Here is a 14176-nt window from a genome sequence, read left to right as displayed (position 1 = left end):
GTTTAGAGGGGCGGGCTTGGGGTCATTCCCTGGTGGGGGCTTGCACAGCTGTGCCTCTGAACCGGCTGGATGCCTAATTAGGTGCGGGAACCTGGATTAGGCGGCTGCCTAGGGTACCCCTAGCGTGGAAAGCGCAGAAGGGCTCTGGAGAAGCCTGGACAGCCCCTCTCTCCCGCAGCCAGGTGCTAGGGTTGGGAGCCACCGAGGCCAAAGTGAGAGTCCAGCCGTCTTCCAGCGCCTGGGTCACGGCGGCGGCCCTGGGAGCCGAGGTGGGACTGACGCGGGCAGCCCAGGCGCGGGGCGCTAAGGGTTGGGAATAGACCTGAGCGAAAGCAATGGTGGAGTCCATAGAAAGGGGACTGGTCTGCACGGGTAGCCAGCAATAACTTATAGGTTGGAGGTGGAGATGCAGGATTCTTCGGTGCTGGACCCAAATAGGCCCTAGTTATTGAGAAGTCTCACCAGCTTCCTGGCCTGAATGAGGCTCCTTGATGGCTGGCACCCTCTGAGTTTGTGCCAACCTCTGTCCAGTGGCTGCCACACAGCCTTATGAGCCTTCAGCATCCTGTGCTAAAGTACCAACGTCCAAGACCTCACCTGTCGACATAGTTTCTGGAACTGAATTCCAAGTACTAAGCTGGCGCTCACCCACCTCCTGGAGGAATGCGGCCCCTCAAGCACTGGCACAGAGGAACCCTTATGAGTCTCGGCCATTTCCTAGAAAGTAGAATCAGAGTCACACTGAGGCCTTTCAAGGCCTTTGGATGGGAAGGAGAGGGTGGGGATGGGGCATCAGGGAAAAATGGAGTTGGCTCTCATTCCTATATTTTTTCCCATACAAACCTAGGTGGAGCGACCCCATTATGCTAAAGATGAAAGGCTGGGGTTGGCTGGCACTGCTTCTGGGAGCCCTGCTGGGAACTGCTTCAGCTCGAAGGAGCCAGGATCTACACTGTGGAGGTAAAGGCACAAAGAGAAATGGGAGGAAGCAGATTCTTGAGAGGCATTAGACAGATACAAGGCATGGGAGAAGGATGAATGGAAATCCTTGGGTTGATCAATTCTCCTTCTACCTCTGCGCCTTCCCCTCCATTCCTCAATTCTCTCTCCTTGCACCAGCTTGCAGGGCTCTGGTGGATGAACTAGAGTGGGAAATTGCTCAGGTGGATCCCAAGAAGACCATTCAGATGGGATCTTTCCGGATTAATCCAGATGGCAGCCAATCAGTGGTGGAGGTAACTGTTACTGTTCCCCCAAATAAAGTAGCTCAGTCTGGCTATGAATGAGAACTCAAGAAGGACCTTGGTTTAATTGAAGTGAAGAAAACTGAACCTAAGGGTTATCTAAAAGATTAGGCTCCGTCTCATTTGGAAGAGGCTGGATGCTTAAACCCTGTGCACTTGCTTCCTGACTCCAAACTTTAATATTTTATTTCTGCCACAGAAGTTATTAGCAGACAGGGAAACTTGAACAGCTCCCTTCTCTACTTCCTTAATCCATAGGACTTAAGCTTCACTATGGAGTACATATAAACATTCATTCAAAAAAGAATAAAAGGTCTTATCCTTGTAATTAGGAAATTTCTTTTAGTGGAAACATAATACAAACACATAAAGCTCTACCTAGTGAGTAGTATATACAAAAATGTTAATTTTATGATGTTTTCTACATTGTCACTTTAATGCTTTTATTGAGGGCAGGAATTAATCTCATTTTAATACCAAAAAGAACAAATATATATTACTTACATCCACAAGAGTTAAGATAATTAAAGGGAAATAACACAGTTTGTTAATCAAAGAGAGCAAGAGTGGTGGTACATACTTGTAATCCCAGCAACTTGGGAGGCTGAAGCAGGAGGATCACTAATTCAAGGTCAATCTCAATAATTTAGTGGAACTCTAAGCAACTTAGTGAGACCCTGTCTCAAAATTAAAAATAAAAAAGGGCTTGGGATGTGGCTTAGTGGTAAAACACCCCTGGGTTCAATCCCCAGTCAAAACCTAAAAAAGTTAATCTACTTTTGATTTGGAGCCAATGTGTAATCAGGCAAAACAAGAACATTATATTTGGAAGTTGAAACTATACAAGTAAACCATGCTTTTTAAATAATCTTTATTTTATTTATTTATTTTTTATGTGGTGCTGAGGATTGAACCCAGGGCCTCCCACATTCTAGGCGAGTGCTCTACCGCTGAGCCACAATCCCAGCCCCAATCATACTATTTTTAATTAGAGAAAGTGTTTTAGAACAGGTTGGTTGAGCTAGATTTGGAAGGAAAAGTAAGGACATAAATTACTAGTTTATGGGCTAGGGGTGTGGCTCAATGGTAGAATGCTCGCCTTGTACGTGCGAGACCCTGGGTTCGATCTTCAGCACTGCATAAAAATAAATAAGTGAAATAAAAGTATTTTTAAAAAATTAAAAATAAATTACTAGTTTATGAGGTAGACTGAGTGACCCAATGCTGAGGACATTTCTAGGTACCTTATGCCCGTTCAGAGGCCCACCTCACAGAGCTGCTAGAGGAGGTATGTGACCGCATGAAGGAATATGGGGAACAGATTGATCCATCCACCCACCGCAAGAACTACGTTCGTGTTGTGGGCCGGAATGGAGAATCCAGTGAACTGGACCTACAAGGCATCCGAATTGATTCAGATATCAGTGGCACACTCAAGTTTGCGGTGAGCTATTACTGTGGGTAGTTGGTTCTTGGAAATTAGGGGGTTGTTGGACAGCACACCTTGAAATTTGGGTCTGTATCTTTATCCTCTTCTCTAGAGGTGGGAGCAAGAGGCCTCTTCTTGCTGTTCTGTCACTCATTTCTCCCTTGATTTGGCAGTGTGAGAGCATTGTGGAGGAATATGAGGATGAACTTATTGAATTCTTTTCCCGAGAGGCTGACAATGTTAAAGACAAACTTTGCAGTAAGCGAACAGGTAAGCTAATCCTATTTAATCTCCTAATTATATAGCCTTGTGCATTCCCATCCCCTCTCCCACAAAATCCTTTGATAAAACCTTCAGAATTGGCTTCCATTTCCCTTGGCCTAAGGACCTGAGTTGTTTTCCTCTCCATTCTCTTTCTGTCAGCTTTCAGAATTTATAGTTCTCTGATTTGAGATATAAGTGAGGGAATAGTGGGGATTTTTTTTTTCTTTTTTTTTTTTTTTTTTTTTTTTTGTGTGTGTGTGTGTAGTACTGGGGATTGAGCCCAGGGCCTACAGATACTAGGCAAGCACTTTACCACAGAGCTATATCCCCAGCCCAGTATTTTGTCATTTATAAGTATATATTTTGAAGAGTGGTGGTTGGTATATGTGTCTGTTTGGCTTTGGTATTTTCTTGATAGTGGTACATATCAGTATAATAGTAGCATTTTTCTTTAAATTGTTATGTGCTATTTGCAGATCTATGTGACCATGCCCTTCACATATCTCATGATGAGCTATGAACCACTGGAGCAGCCCAGACCAGCTTGATGGATCACCCCACAAGGGGAAGATGGTGGCATTGCCTTTTATATTATGTTTTTATGGAAATGAACTGAAAAAAATACGAAACCAAAAGTTCAAACTGTGTTGTCTTTTCATGTCCAGGATTGGCCCTTACCTTAGGCTTGAAGATAGGGGTTTGCAGACAATAAAGAAAATGGAGAGGATGAATTAGGGAGTTGACATAGCCCAAACCATTAATTCTTTTGCTTTCTGGGATGCTGTTCCACTTATAGACTAGATAATTAGAGCTGGGTTTGATGGCACATGCCTATAATCTCAGCAACTCAGCTGAGGCAGGAGGATCACAAATTCAAGGCCAGCTCTAGCAATTTAGTGAGATCTCAAACTAAAAAACAGAAAGGGTTGGGATGTAGCTCAGAGGTTAAGCACCCCTTGGTTAAATCCCCAGTACCAATAAATAAATAAACAAACTAGATAATAGATAAGCATTTATTCAGTGTACACTCAATACAATGTGTTTAAAGCCTAATAATGGAGAAAAGAGGAATATCTATGTATAAGCAAGGGAATGTAAATAACTGTATGATAGTGTAGACTTCTAGAAATTCCTTGTATTCATGCTGATAAAATATAAAGACAGGGCTTAGTCTTAAAGGAAATAATGTACATGCGTTATTCTTCCCTCCCTGCCCTTCCAGATGGAGGGACCAGCAAGAGCAGAAACAGGAAGGGGAAAATGGATGTGACCAACTCAGCTGAAAAATAAGGGCTTTATTGGATAGGGACAGATGAGGTAAGGAGTGTTATTTAATAAAAGGCCTTGCTTTCTAGTCTAAGCTTTTAGATTTGATGCAAACAGCAATAATAAAGTATATCTTTCTCATTTCTATCAGTAGCCATTGTCAGTCTGGACTATAAGTCCCCACCTTCTGTGTATGTAGAGATTCAGTATGGGACATAGGGATGAAAATCTAAAGGATACCTTCCCTTAGAAACTTCTTAAACATCTGGATCCTGAGATGTCCCAGGATTTAGAATGGAACATCTCTGTCCAAGGAATGCTTTGAATAAACATTTCAAAGATTTTAAAATATTATAGCATTTTAGAATCTAAGGGAAATTTGGGGTTTATCTAGTTCACCTCTACCTACTTTACAGATGAAAAAACAGACCCAGAGAAGTCACAGATCCTGAATTTCTATATTTAGTGGCAAAACTGGATCTATAATTTTCCCAAATGCCAATCTACAGAGTAGCTTCTATTTTTGTCTTTTTTTCTCTTAATACCTTGAACAATCACAGAATGAATGTATTCAACAAAGTTTTCTTCTACTACAAATTGCTATGATGCCTTTTTATTTTATTTTTTGCTATTAGTTTTTTTTTTTTTTTTTTTTTAGAAGTAGTTGAACATAATACCTTTACTTTATTTATTTTTATGTGGTGCTGAGGATCTAATCCAGGGCCTCACACATGCTAGACAGTGCTCTACCTCTGAGCCACAACCCCAACCCCACTATTAATTTTTTAAAATACATTTTTCTGTAACTTTATTCTTTTTTATGTGGTGCTGAGGATCGAACCCAGTGCCTCACACGTTATAGGCAAGTGCTCTACCACTGAGCCACAACCCAAGCCCAGCCTTTTTATGTTTTGGTACTGGGGATTAAACCTAGGGGGATTTTGCCACTCATATGCCCAGCTTTACCTCCCTTTTTTTTTTTTTTTTTGGTACAGGGGATTGAACACAGGGGAGTTTAACCACTGAATCACATCCCCAGGCTTGTTTATTTTTTATTTTGAGGTAGGGTATAGCTAAGTTGCTTAGGGAGTTGCCATATTGCTGAGGCTGGCTTTGAACTTGTTATTCTCCTGCCTCAGCCTCCCAAGTTGCTGGGGTTGCAGGCCATGTGTGCTATGGCCCTAGCTGGGACCTTGGTGTTTTGGGATTTTTTTTTTTTTTTTTTTTTTTTGCTAGTAGAAAAAATTATCCTAATAACTCATTTTATCTAGTCAATTGTACATTTCTTGTCTCTCATCACCTTTTTTTGTTGTTACTTTTTTGTTATTAGTTGACACATAATGATTCTATGTCCCTGTAAAAATTTAACACATTAACTAGGTCAGAGTAAGCCCTCCAAAATTAGTTATATACTAAACTCAGAACCTGGTATTAATTTTATCTTCTCTTATCAGCCATAAGAAATGCTGTATTCTGTGGGTTTTTTTGTTTTGTTTTGTTTTGTTTTGGTGTTGGGGATCAAACCCAGGGCTTTGTGCATGCAAGGCAAACACTCTGCCAACTGTTTTTGCTATATCCCCAGCCTGGAGAAATGATGTATCCTGTTAAGTCAGTTTTCCAAACCAGTTCTTATAAGCCTGTTTTTCCTATGATGCACATAGGTAATGTTCACATTCTTCCTAATCCTGACAGTATACCCAGGGTTCTGTCTGTTGGAACCTAAAAACTCCTTTCTCTTCCATAAGAAAGCTTTTTTTTTTTTTTTTTTTTTTTAAAGGGAGAGGGAGAGGGAGAGAGAGAGAGAGAGAGAATTTTAATATTTTATTTTTTAGTTATTGGCGGACACAACATCTTTGTTTGTATGTGGTGCTGAGGATCGAACCCGGGCTGCATGCATGCCAGGCGAGCGCGCTACCGCTGAGCCACATCTCCAGCCCCCATAAGAAAGCTTTATGAGAGCCTGGGATGGTGGCCCATGCCTATAATCCCAGCAGGTTGGGACTCTGAGGCAGGAGGATCACAAGTTTGAGACCAGTCTCAGCAACTTAACAAGACCCTGTCTGAAAATAAAAAATAATGAACAAGAAGGATTGTGAATGTAGCTCGGTGGTAAAGCACTCCTGGGTTCAATCCCCAGTACCCCCCCCCCAAAAAAAAAGAAAAGAAAAGAAAGAAAGAAGGTTTATGAGAAGGGTAAGTAATAGTATTCTTATAGGAAACTTCAATTCTTAATTTACTAAATAAATTATTCACAAGTTTGAATAGAATAAATTTAATGTTAATCAATACAAATTACTTGTGATATTCCTTACTTGTTTGTCAAGGCACACCTTAACTCTCCAAGCCACATGCAGTGGCACATGCCTGCAATCCCAACAAGGAGGAAAATTGTAAGTTCAAGGCTAGCCTCAGCAATTTAGCAATACCCTGTCTTAAAGTAACAAATAAGAAGGACAGGGGATGTAGCTCAGTGGTAGAGCATCCCTGTGTTTAATCTCCAGAATAACAACAACAAAACCTCTCTAGCCTGAGAGTCTGCCATTGTTACACCGGGATATATCTTACATGGGAAAGGGTGGAAGTTATTCTCTTACTTCCATCCTCACAATGTTAAAATATACATTATACAGCTTTTAATTCATACCACAAGGAATCTATGAATTCATCTGAACCGTCCTGAAAGCATACTATAATAAATTACCCAGTATTTGGTAGAGCACATACTCTAATCTTGCAAATTTAATTGTACTTAAGCTTTAGATGCCTTCTAAATTAGTTTATCAGTAAAATGTTAGAACTTAAGTAATTTCCAAAGACTATTAAATAAGGTCCAGATATAACCAGCAGTTTATTAAGTGAAAATCTGGCCCCTTAGCCAGATGCAGTGTTGCATGACTGTAGTTCCAGTTACTCCAGAGACTGAGGCAGGAAGATCACTTAAACTACAAGTTGGAGACCAGCCTAAGCAGCATAATGAAACTGTCCCAAAAACAAAAAATCCTTTTTTAGAGTTTTTTGGTTTTTTTGGCAGGGGGTATGGAGATTGAACTTAGAGGCACTTGACCACTGAGCCACATCCCCATCTCTATTTTGTATTTTCATTCAGAGACAGGGTCTTTGAGAGAGAGAGAGAGAGAATTTTTTTAATATTTATTTTTTAGTTTTCGGTGGACACAACATCTTTATTTTATTTTTATGTGGTGCTGAGGATCGAACCCAGCGTCCCGTGCATGCCAGGCAAGTGCGCTACCGCTTGAGCCACATCCGCAGACCCCAGAGACAGGGTCTTTTTTTTTTTTTTTTTTTAAAGAGAGAGTAAGAGAGAGAGAATATTTTTAATATTTATTCTTTAGTATTTGGCGGACACAACATCTTTCTTTGTATGTGGTGCTGAGGATAGAACCCCGGCCGCAGCATGCCAGGCGAGCGCGCTACCGCTTAAGCCACATCCCCAGCCTGAGACAGGGTCTTAATGAGTTACTTAGTGCCTTGCTTTTTGTTGAGGCTGGCTTTGAAGTCATGAGCCTCCTGTCTCTGCCTTCCAAGCTGCTGGGATTATAGGGGTCCACCAACACACAGGCTCTTATAGAGGTTATTTTGTAGTTAGAAAGGATTCATTCGCAGGGGTGGGTGGTTGTGGCGCAGTGGTAAAGCACTTACTTAGTATCTGTGAGGCCATGGATTTGATGCCAGCACTGCAAAAAAAAGGGGGTAAAAATAGATTTAAGCCAGATAGGTGGCACACTCCTATAATCCTAGCTACCTGGAAGGCTGAGGTAGGAGTTAAAGAACAGCATGGAGGGGCTGGGGATGTGGCTCAAGCGGCAGTGCGCTCGCCTTGCATGCGTGCGGCCCGGGTTCGATCCTCAGAACCACATACAAAACAAATGATGTTGTGTCCGTCGAAAACTAAAAACTAAATATTAAAATTTAAAAAAAAAAGGGGCTGGGGATGTGGCTCAAGCGGTAGCGCGCTCTCCTGGCGTGCGTGGGGCCCGGGTTCGATCCTCAGCACCACATACCAACAAAGATGTTGTGTCCGCCGAGAACTAAAAAAAATAAATAAATATTAAAAATTCTCTCTCTCCCTCCTCTCTCACTCTCTCTTAAAAAAAAAAAAAAAAAAAGAACAGCATGGAAAACTTAGCAAACCCTGTCTCAAAACAAAACTTAAAAGGGCTGGGGATGTAACTCAGTGGTGGAACACTTACTTAGCATATGCAAGGTCCTGGTTTTAAGCTCAGAATCCCCCAAAACACACACACACACACACACACACACACACACACACACACACGTTTCCTGAGTCATTGGGATTATGGGCATGTGCCATATTTAAGATTCCCTTAAATATAGGATGGACTGTAGGAGAAAGATACTGGAGATGTGATTCAAAGGTAGAGTGCTTGCCTAGCATGCACAAAGCTCTAGTTCCATTCCCAGTGCTGCAAGAAAAAAAAAAAATGGATATGCATGTATAAGACAGGGATGAATAATAAGGGAAAGAAAACTAATATACATTGAATACTAATATAACAAGCACATACACATTCTCACTCAATCTTTATGATTATATGAAACAGATTTCATCTATTTTATTTTATTTTATTTTTTAAAGAGAGAGAGAATTTTTTAATATTTATTTTTTAGTTCTCGGCAGATATAACATCTTTGTTTGTATATGGTGCTGAGGATCGAACCTGGGCCCCACGCATGCCAGGCAAGCGCGCTACCGCTTGAGCCACATCTCCAGCCCAGATTTCATGTATTTTATAGATGAAGAAACTAAGCTCAGAGAGGTGTCCTTCTAGTCAGGAGCTGAGACCCCAGGGATAATCTTTTTTTTTTTAATATTTATTTTTTAGTTGTAGTTGAACATAATACTTTATTTATTTATGTTTATGTGGTGCTAAGGATTGAACCCAGGGCGTGAGCACTCTACTGCTCAGCCACAACCCCAGCCCCCCACCAGGGATAATCTTAACCCTAGGTTAGTGTTCTTTCTGTTATGTAGTCTCCAATGACTGTGTTAAACAGTACTTTTAAAAATTAGCTGAAAACTAGCTCCAAGTTTGAATGCATATAGATTTTAATAATCTGTAGTAGGAAAGTATTATATTCTCTTTTCTGCCATTTTTCCAGATTATTCCTCACAAGAAGCCCATTTTAGGGGCTGGGGATATGGCTCAGTGGTAGAGCATCTTTTTTTTTTTTTTTCAGTACTAGGGATTGACATGTAGGCAAGCACTCTACCACTGAGCTACATAATCAGTCCTTTTTATTTTATTTTGAAACAAGGATTTACTAAATTGCCCAGACTGATCTCAAATTTCCCATCCTCCTTCCTCAGTTTCCTGAATCTTTGGGATTACAGGCGTGTCCCACATGCCTGGTTGTCTGGTGGTGGTAGGGGTCACAATTTATCATGTATTTCAGTTATGAAAGTACAAAGGTTTTAAGATGAGTAAGACTGTATAGTTCCTTATCTTTATAAATATCTTTGTAGTAATGTACTGATTCCAGGAGACAGTGTATAATTACTTAAAAATCCCCTTGGGGCTGGAGATGTGGGTCAGTGGTAGTACACTTGTCTAGTATGTCTGAGGCCCTGGGTACAATTTCTAGCACTGGGGGGAAAAAATCCCCTGAGCTTGGTTTGGTGGCGTACACCTGTAATTGCAACAAATGGGGAGACTGAGGCAGGAGGACTGCAATCAAGGCCAGTCTGGGCAACTTAGTAAGACCCTCAATAACTTATCAAGACCCTGTTTCAAGGGCTGGGGTTGTGGCTCAGAGGTAGAATGAATGCTCGCCTAGCATGTATGAGGCATTGGGTTCAATCCTCAGCACCACATAAAAATAAAGATATTGTACCCACCTATAATTAAAAAATAAATATATATATAAAAGCATGTTTAAGAAAAAGACCTTGTTTCAAAATAAAAAATAAAAAGGACTGTACAGTTGGGATTGTGGCTCAGCGGTAAGGGCTTGCCTAGCACAGGCGGGACCCGGGTTCGATCCTCAGCACTTCATAAAATAAAAGGCATTGTGTTGTGTCCATCTACACCTAAAAAACAAAACAAAAAAAAGGACTGTACATATGGCTCAATGGTAACGCACCTTTCTACTAATTTATGAGAGAGAGAGAGTGCGCAAGAGAGAAACACACACACTAACTCCCCTTGGTAACTTGAAGCTGATAATTTGGTAAAGATACAGGTTCTAGAATAAGGCTGACCTCAGTCTGAATTCTAGCTATGCTAATTACAAGCTATGATCCTGAGTGGGATCCTTCATCTATGCCTGGACTTCCTTCTCTTTAGAGATGCTATTACCTACATATATTAGAGTTGTGCAGATTAATTAATAGATTCTTTTTTCCTTCCTTCCTTTCTGTACTGGGAATTGAATCCAGGAGCACACTACCATGGAGCTACATTCCCAGTCCTTTCAGTCTTTTTTATTTTTTTTTTAAACAGGGTCTGGCTAACTTGTCCTTGCACTTGTGATCCTCTTGCCTTGGCTTCCCAAGTAGCTGGCATGTACCATACCATATTTACATAATAACCAAAAATAATGACTACTCAGTACATGTTAGCTGTTATCTATTAAATACAAAAGTTTGGTTTATCCATGGTATTCAGTTATTTAAACGGGTTATATTGCCAGGTATGGTGGTATATACCTGTACTCCCAGTGACTAGGGAGGATAATGTAGGAGAATTCCTAGTTCAAGGCCAGCCTCAGCAACTTACTGAAACCCTAAGCAACTTAGTGAGACCCTGTCTAAAAAAATTTAAAGGACTGGGGATGTTGCTGTAGTAAAAGTGCCTGTGGATTCAATCTCCACTACCAAATAAATAAATAGGTTCTATTTAGGCTGCATTCTCCCACTTGTGTTTGGCCACCAGGGGGAACCACTGCCACTCCATTTTAAAGAGACCCTCCAAGGTCATAATGTTCTCAATCAGCCTTCTACATTGCCTCCTCTAGTTCTCAGGTACTTGAGAACCAAGTGACATTTGAACCTAGAGGTCACTTGGCTGCTTTATTCAAACCAAACTTCTCTTAACTTTCCACTTCCCCAGATCCCCTGTATGTTCAGAAAGGGACTCTAGGGCTGGGGTTGTCGCTTAGTGGTAGAGCACTTGCCTCGCATGTATGAGGCACTGGGTTCAATTCTCAGCACTACATATAAATAAATGAATAAAATAAAGGTCCTATAACAAGTAAAACCCTATAAAAATTAAAAATATCTAAAAAATTTTTTAAAAAAAGAAAGAGACTCCAGATCTGGAGGTTTATATAGCTTAGAGTGCTTTCCTAGCATATGGGTGTGGGGTGCAGCAGGGGGGGTGTCTGGGAGGCCTGGATTCAATCCCTAGCATAAGAAAAAAATAAGGGCTGGGACTGAAGCTCAGTGGCAGAGTGTTTGCCTAGCATGCATGGGGCACTAGGTTCAATTCTCAGCACCATATAAAAATAAAAAAGTAAATTAAGGGCATTCTGTCCATCTACAACTACGAAAATAAAAAATAAATAAAAATTTAAAAATATATATATAGAGAGAGAGAGAGAAAGAGAGAGAGAGACTAAACCAGCTTCTGGGAGATCCCATTTTGTCCTTTTGATCCCTGGGCTTTCCCACTGGTCTTATAGCACTGGATATTACAATTGGACAACTTCAAAACAAGTCTATAAAATCCTCTTTTTTTAAAAAAAATTAGTTATACATGGATACAATATCTTTATTTTGTTTATTTATTTTTATGTGGTGCTAAGGATGGAATCCAGTGCCTCACATGTGCGAGGCAAGCACTCTGCCACTGAGCCACAACCCTAACCCTATAAAATCCTCTTGATGCTGGGCTCCTGGACCCTATGTCAAGAGACTCAGAACATTGCAGTTCCTGACACTTGCTTTAAATTTTTTTTTCTTTTTTCTTTTTTTTTTCTTTTTTTTTTTTTTTAGCGAGAGGAGAGAGAGAGAGAGAGAGAGAGAGAATTTTAATATTTATTTTTTTAGTTCTCTGCAGACACAACATCTTTGTATGTGGTGCTGAGGATCCAACCCGGGCCGCACGCATGCCAGGTGTGTGCGCTACCGCTTGAGCCACATCCCCAGCCCGACTTGCTTTAAATATTAAAACTCCAAAATGGGTTATCCTTGAGGCCACCTAATAATTGTCCTTTTGGTACCTCACCCTGAGAATGGTTACTATCTCCCGGGGCACTGGAGTTCAGTCCTCTGATCTGCTGGCTAGTCACTGTGAATAATTAACCAGAGGGAAGGAGCCAGGTTAGACTACTCTAGGGTTAGGAGGAAATCTCTGTGAGATGCTAAATTGGGAGCAAATATTGATCAATGGAGCTTTGAAGTTACTGGTGAGGTACCTGAGGTCAGTGCTCCTCTGAAGCATTGTGTGGCTTGTTTATAATTTCTTTCCTAAGAACTACCTATTAAATCTCGAAGTTAGAGGAGCATTGATAGGTATGAAGCTGGCTATGAAAAAAATTAGGGTGAGAAAATAGGGGTTTTCTTTTTCCAAGTCCAGGCTATAAACTAGATTCTAATAAGTTCTTTATAAATGAGGTCTATCTAAACCTGGTTTAGATGGATAGTGAGACCTCTGAACCTTGTTATTGCTATGTGGGAAGATAAAAGGACTATTCACTTAAGGCTTGGGGTTTGTAGATAAGATGTCCTGATCCTGGGTCAGCTCCTCTCTGTCCTTGAACCAATGACAATGCAGGCTTAAGGAAAGTACAAAAGTCTTGAAGTCTTGTTCTACCTACAAGTGGAAGATCACTTCAGAGCCATTTAATTGGCCATTTAATGCCATAGGTCGCTAGGGGAGCACAAGATAAGAGAGTATAGAAGGTAGCCAAATAGGCTAAATGGCCCAGAAGCCCTATGGGAATAATGTGAGTGGTGTGACAAAAACCGAGGGTGCCTAATGCCATCCTGGATAAAGGTTGGTCTGCAGCTTCTGATTTTATTGCTAAATGTGGGCTGGCTGTACAGTGCTATGTGATTGGTGTGGTAGTGAGACTAATGTCCAGAACTCAGAGGCACTGGATGCCTTCATAATAAAGGGGTGGGGTTTTTTTAAAATATTTTTTTAGCTGTGGACGGACACAGTGCCCTTATTTATTTTTATGTGGTGCAGAGGAGCAAACCCAGTGCCTCACATGTGCCAGGCAAGCGCTCTACCACTGAGCTATATAGCCCTAGCCCAAGGGGGTGTTTTTTTGTTGTTGTTGTTGTTTTTTGGTGGATTTGGGGATTAGAACCCAGAGTCTTATGCATGCAAGGCAAGCACTCAACCAACTGAGCTACATCTCTGGCCCCCCGGGGGGGGGGGGTGCGTGGGGGGGTGTTTTTATGCCTTGGGTTTCCTGGCATTAGATGCACCCTTGACAGCTCATAAAGGACACTAGATATTCAGCCTCAAAATTTTGTTCTTCTTCTCCCTATTATTGGGGCAAGAGCATCTATCATATCATTGCCTCTGCTGACCTCAAATGCTCTCCACCAAGCAGTTAACTCTGGCATCATAGCTGGTTTTCCACGTGATGTCACCTCCATGGCCATGAAATAAGTCAATAACCGAACACATTCTTCAAGAACAAGGGGGTAGGATGAGCCGGCAATGATCAGTTGTTATGATAGTATATTAAGGAGTTGGATGCCGAAGATCTTCAAAGGTCAAGTCCTGGATATTTGTCATTAGTATTCACTGGAGAACTAACCCCAAGTGTGTTAAGGGCAAAGGAAAAGCCAAAGGAAGTTAACTGAGTTCTCAGGCACAACTTTAGCCACCTACAACCTCCCCCCCTCGTCCGCCCCCCGCAAATCACCCTTAATTAGCCTAATCCGCGCGGTCCAATCCTCCCCGCCACAATAGCTGTCAATGAATCAGGTTCCGCCCCTCCATCACGCCGGACCAATGAAGCACCTCGGGGTAAA

The 14176-nt window shown here is 41.3% G+C and overlaps 1 protein-coding gene across 2 annotated transcripts; it reads left to right on the top strand.

The window, feature by feature from the left end:
• Positions 1-12: 12 nt before the first annotated feature.
• Positions 13-3572, top strand: CNPY2 (canopy FGF signaling regulator 2). Of its 2 annotated transcripts, none has more exons than XM_081311369.1 (6): positions 13-81; positions 848-960; positions 1120-1235; positions 2485-2688; positions 2847-2943; positions 3414-3572. In XM_081311369.1, the coding sequence occupies exons 2-6, from the start codon at positions 864-866 to the stop codon at positions 3455-3457; spliced, it is 558 nt and encodes a 185-aa protein (XP_081167495.1). In that variant the 5' UTR covers positions 13-81; positions 848-863; the 3' UTR covers positions 3458-3572. The 2 variants fall into 2 exon arrangements, with proteins under 2 accessions (XP_081167495.1, XP_081167494.1); XM_081311368.1 differs by having other exon boundaries at positions 36-269.
• Positions 3573-14176: the final 10604 nt, after the last annotated feature.

This window comes from Spermophilus citellus (genome assembly GCF_964194105.1).
Source record: "Spermophilus citellus genome assembly, chromosome: 10".
Lineage (NCBI taxonomy): Eukaryota > Metazoa > Chordata > Mammalia > Rodentia > Sciuridae > Spermophilus > Spermophilus citellus.
This window is presented reverse-complemented; position numbering and strand designations above follow the sequence as displayed.

Bases quoted from the DNA above. Each gene is read 5' to 3' on its own strand.
- CNPY2 (XM_081311369.1), top strand. From the start codon at position 864: ATGCTAAAGATGAAAGGCTGGGGTTGGCTGGCACTGCTTCTGGGAGCC. The intron at 961-1,119 runs GTAAAGGCACAA...TCCTTGCACCAG, and splicing joins CCAGGATCTACACTGTGGAG to CTTGCAGGGCTCTGGTGGAT. The intron at 1,236-2,484 runs GTAACTGTTACT...GGACATTTCTAG, and splicing joins GCAGCCAATCAGTGGTGGAG to GTACCTTATGCCCGTTCAGA.